The 5,530-nt window shown below is 45.5% G+C and overlaps 1 protein-coding gene across 1 annotated transcript; it reads right to left on the bottom strand.

Annotated features, from left to right (window-relative positions):
* Positions 1-649: 649 nt before the first annotated feature.
* On the bottom strand, positions 650-2,066 carry LOC133916053 (CST complex subunit STN1-like). Its single transcript, XM_062359539.1, has 2 exons — positions 1,757-2,066; positions 650-1,365 (listed from the first exon to the last, which is right to left on the bottom strand). The coding sequence occupies exon 2, from the start codon at positions 1,362-1,364 to the stop codon at positions 873-875; it is 492 nt and encodes a 163-aa protein (XP_062215523.1). The 5' UTR covers position 1,365; positions 1,757-2,066; the 3' UTR covers positions 650-872.
* Positions 2,067-5,530: the final 3,464 nt, after the last annotated feature.

Genomic DNA, 5,530 nt, shown 5'->3' with positions numbered 1-5,530 from the left:
AGCATTCTTTAGCATTCACTAATCATTCAGACCTAATCATAAACCAGAATTGTCTGAGTACTAGAAAATTCATACAATCATCTTCAACTTGGATTTGTTAAAGTTGGTGTGCCCTTGCGGACCATGACATGTGGGCCCTGTCACTCATACATGATACATCCAATGGCAAGACTGGAAATACTGCTGACAGCGGAAACCTTCGTAGAACATGGTGCAGAAGTTTTTACTTCTCCGTAGTCTTCTCCGTAGTATGTAACCATAAGTCATAAGATACATCTTTATCTTGGCTTCCTTCCTCACTTTCCAGAAGCTTGGTCTTTTCCTCTCCATAGGCATTAACATCGGGAGATGATGATGCTGCACACTTGGCTTGAGCCTTGCTAAGTTCCTCAGAAGCTGTAATGCTCTGCCTATACAAGCATTTTCTTTCAGGTGGAGCTTGAACCTTATTATCATTGCAAGCCGTATTGACTTAGAGGAACATGAGTACAGAATCCTTAGATCAGGAGCCATCTATCATGTTTTCCTGCAAGGCGAATTATCCATATTGATTACCCAAGCTCATACTTCATTGAAAGAAAACTAAAATGAGATAGTAGTCATAGTACCATTCAGAGTCAACATCCACTTAAGCAAGCACACTGAGAACTCAAAATAATATTTTTTTTTCTTTCATCTGCAGAGATAATACACATAATCATCTTTGGGCCCATGGACAATGCTTGGTCCCAAATGCAGACTTCGATCACTAGAAGCCTCTGCATTAGACCTACTAATGCAATTGCAAACAGACCTAATAAGGAAATCGAAGTAAATTCCCCGCAACCAACATAAACATTTGTGTATTTCATTAATGAGGCTATAAACCCCTTTCAGGAGGCACGTCCAGCAGAATGCAGTGGCAAATCATAGCATTCCTTGGCCATGCGAACACATTGTAACCAATGTAACACCTCCACATTGGGGTCCTTCTCCAGAACCACGTCTCTTACGGCAATCTGGATTGCGCCACGGTACATGACAATCCTGCCCCGGACCCTCAAAAGAGTGCCTAGACGCACTTCTTCTGACATTTTTAATGCCATTTCTGCAGTTGGATCAGACTCTAATGCCCTGGAGGAATTGTTAGCATTTAAATATTGGTGGTTCAGCCACAGGACGCACGGCACACAGCCGGTGCCATCATCGACCAGAAAGCGGAGGAACTTGTCCCTTCGGTCGCACGAGACCACAACCCCAACAAGCTCAGCACGAGCAACCGTGCGTCCACAGCGAAGAAAGGAAGGAGGTGAAGTGTGCCGTACGGTTAGGGAGAGAAGGTCAGCAGCCAGAATCTTGATGTGCACAAGATGAAGAGAGTCCATGCTGTGAATTTAAGAAAAAAATATGTGACTGGAGCTTCACAGTTGTTGTCATACAGAACGAACAGAATAAAATCACAAATTTCCTCAAGACAGGCACAAACATGATGAAACCTAGAGGTATTGAGGTAATATCAAGCATCCTTGATTGCTCTCCTAACCCCACGGAACGATCTGCATTGCAAATTGATTATCTCATTCATGCCTAAGTAGGTAATTACTAGTCCCGTGGATCCCTCAACAAAATTTCAGTTTATATGATTGGTTGGTTGGTTCCCTTATTTCGTCGAACATCTAAAGTGCAGCTCAAATATCCCCCAGCCCCAAACCAACACGAAACGTACACATGACCAGATGAAACGGAGAACAAAATGGGAAAGGAAGAGTCCACTTACCTAGAATTAATTACCAAGTTGATGGGAGAGGTGTCAGCGATGGTGGTGGTCTAAGGGAGCCAGCAGGTGTGGTAGGTGTCAGCGAGTGACGAGGCGGGAGGCGATCTTCCACCGCCGCGCGTTGCTGGTGCACGGCGGGAAGAGCGTGTGGCTGCCGGGAACCCGAGTGACGACGCGCGCCCCGCCGAGGGGAAGGGAGGGGAGGGGACGCGAGCACCGAGCGCGGGTGCTCGAGAAGCCGAGAGCCAGCCGGGAGAGCGCGCCGCGCGGCGCAGGGAGGCAGGCCAGGCGAGCCGGCGCAAGGAGGCGGCGCAGTGGACCCGTTATGTCACCAGGATGGGCCTTGCCAACCCACGGATGAAGGGCCCAGCTAACCGCGCGCCCAGGTCATGGTGAGCCATCAGCGAGTGATATTTTGGACCCATTTTAATCTTACGAGCAGATTTCCATGAAGAAGTAGATCATTCATCGTGCTCTCTAATGGTCAATCCATTAATTTACGCAAAGTACCTATTGTTTTGCCAGGTTGTTGAAATTTATTGCCACCTTCTCACCTTATCACCCCTCCCTTTTATGCAGATTAAACTAAAAACTACTACTATTGATCAGTCTTAGAGCCCACCAACTCATATTCGTCTACACATTATTTGCACCAGGAAGAAACAATTTACCACAAATGAAGTAATTAAGTTATTATATTTAGAATAATCTAATCAAATGAACTCCATGTCATATTAAATGGTTGAGAAAATAGAACTCATGGAAATACATTGTCAATTTAGAGAGTTGTCAAGAAAACAGAAACGATGTAGGTTATCATTCAATTAAATTCTTTTCAGCCACAGATATTTACATAAGAGTAAGGAACAAGAAGCAATAAGATTATCTCGACCAACAAATATCACTAAGCATTCAACAGAAAGGTGTAACAGTGGCACATTGTGTATTAGATGAATATGTAATTATTAATGTACAATAATTGACAAATAAGCAAGGAATACCTCGCCTATGCTGTAAGAACCTCTCTATAGACGATGTTCCTCGTGTATCTCCCACTTTGCTTTGAGCACTTCTTTTTTTTTTGTCATTAGCTGGGACAACGAGGATCCTGATGTTCGCTCTGGTGGTGGCTCTAGATAGCGCAACATATAACTGAGAGTGGGAGGACACAGGCTCGGGCAGGTAAATGCCGACGTTGGGGATGGTCTGCCCTTGTGCCTTGTTGACTATCATGGCAAAGTTGAGCCTGACAGGAAACTGCTTCATTTTAAACTGGAAAGGGAACATCTCATCATAAGAGTGGCACAGGGGGATCCGAGGCAGAAAAACCCTCTTTCCAGCATGCTGCCCTAACACAATCTTTGCATCGATAGCATTTCTCTAGAACCTCCGGACCACCAGTCTCGTCCCATTGCAAAGTTCGTTCGTGGGGTCAATGTTCCTAAGTAATATGATAGGGTGGTTCATCTTGAGCTTCAGAACGTGTGGAGGCAACCCGCTAGGTGTCAGCGAGTTAAGAAACTCAGAGGGTAGTAGTTATGGGGATCATCTTCTACACGATCAAAACTATGATACACCGCCTCCTCCCCTCGGAAGCGACCGATCATCTTCATATTAATCTGGTCTACACAATCATTCTGTGTGGACAAGATGGCTTTCGAGGTGATGTAGTTTGGATCCGACATATTATCAGCAAGCATTGGAAAAATGTTGCCTATAAGTTTATCAAAGTCTGTGTCCTTACCTGTATATGGCACACGTATATCGTCAAGAAAACGTACGTAGCCATCACCATTGGCCTCCTCAGTGCAACCATCAATGTGTAGTAGGTATTCCGCAAACCACATGTCTCTCTGTGCCCTCATGTTACGTACAAGCTTTAGGTGATGCATGCAATCCCATAGGTACGACCTACGCAGCGATGCATCTATTATCTGAGCCCTTGACCCCTTTCGGACAATAGGGAGGACCTGCCTGAAATCTCCACCAAACATAATCGTCTTCCCACCAAATGACAATTCTGGTCGGTTCATTATGTCACGCATGGTATTGTCCAGCTCCTCTATCGCCTGTCTCTTAGTCATGGAGGCTTCGTCCCAAATAATGAATGAAGCCGTCCACAAAAGCTTGGAAGTCCCACTCTGTTTTATGAAGCTACAGAACGAACCATCATCAACACTCAGTGGTATCTTGAAGTGTAAGTGTGCGGTTCTTCCTCCATGCATTATGGAAACTGCAACACCAGACGTAGATGTTGCCATAACAATCTTCTCTTGCCCACATATCATTGCGAGCAACGCCTTGTACAGAAAAGTCTTCCCTATCCTTCCTGGTCCATCCACAAAAAACACGACGCCCTCATCACTATCAACAGTAGATAGAATCTCATCATAGGCGGCCCTCTACTCGATGTTGAGGGAGTCAGACAAAGTTGCGTCCTCATGGTCAAGCTCAATTGTGGACTCCTCAAAGATCTCCCTAGGCACACTGTTTGTCGTGTCATGTGCCTTGTCGATCTCAGGGAGAGGGAATGAACGTATATCTTTACCCATTGATTGTAGCATATTTCTGATATCTATTAAAACCATATGTTGGACCGCGAGTGTGCATGGATTGATGCGGCGATAATCTTCCGACATTGCCTCCAAGTGCTTGTTCCAGAGTACACACACGTTGCTGGGCTCACAGAATACCAGTATTGTTGCAAATAGCCTTCAGAGTGATGGTGGCATATGGAACAACTCGGCTTCCGTAAGACACTCGTCTAATGTGTTGTCTGCCTCGATCAGGCCCCTTCCCTTTGCGGCTTCATGAAAGGTAGGTAGGATCTCGCCATCAACAGCGCTTAGGTTAGCAAAGGAGGTGGCACCAGTCACGTGGTTTAGGAGAACCCGCAGATAGTGGCATTCCCCTTAACTGGATGAGCTGACATGATTCTACCAACCTGTCCACCTTCTCGTCTCCTTCGTTGCCAAATTTTTTTATTTTTGCCTTTCTACCAAGTATACAACTCAGGAAAATCCCGGTACAAGATACCCTGAGCATGCTCATGTACTCTATTTGCTTCAAAATACTCTGTCAGCATTGACTTCTCAACATCTTCGGGAGATGAAGTTGTAGTTGCATCACAGGTGGTGAGTTCTTGCTCAGGTCAAAGCCGTATATCCTCAACAAGGCTTCCGGAGGGGTCACCCATCTCGCGTCCCTATATTGCCTAATCTCATCGATGTTGTCATTGTTGTCAGCCTCGTTTACAGTCACAGACACCCGATCGTGGCCCTTGTATATGTACTTGAATAGGTATTTAACAACCTTTATACTCGAGCGTACCTCAACATTGATGTGGCAGTTGAATAGCGGCAGGAGGTAAGGGTTATATGGGATGACCCACCTATTGTCTAGCTCGTGTTTTTGAACCATTGCATGCTGGCCATCATCACATTTCCTATACACCGGATGGGAATCCTTGCCTTGTAAGGTAGTCACATTGAAAGGCTATGGATAATGATTCTTGCATGATGGACGGTTCTTTGTTTACAGGCAAAGCGGTTTAGCACAGCACAAGAGCCATGCATCATATGCTTGATGACCATCTTGTATAGATCTAGGTACTTACTCTTGTTCGGGAGCTCGGTGGAGATGATACAATCATACTACTATGAACATGTGAGCTTGAACCACCCCTCCATGATGAGCAAGAAGTGGGCATGCAGTAGACCCCTCTTCTAGAACTCAACCACATAGATGTAGGCCTTCACCTTACCAAGCATGTGC

The sequence above is a fragment of the Phragmites australis genome, chromosome 4, assembly GCF_958298935.1.
Source record: "Phragmites australis chromosome 4, lpPhrAust1.1, whole genome shotgun sequence".
In the NCBI taxonomy this organism is placed as follows: domain Eukaryota; kingdom Viridiplantae; phylum Streptophyta; class Magnoliopsida; order Poales; family Poaceae; genus Phragmites; species Phragmites australis.
Note: the sequence above shows the minus strand (reverse complement) of the source record. Positions and strands in the feature narration are given on the sequence as shown.

What these genes read in the sequence shown, in the direction of transcription:
- LOC133916053 (XM_062359539.1), bottom strand. Translation starts at nt 1,364, where the DNA reads ATGGACTCTCTTCATCTTGTGCACATCAAGATTCTGGCTGCTGACCTT.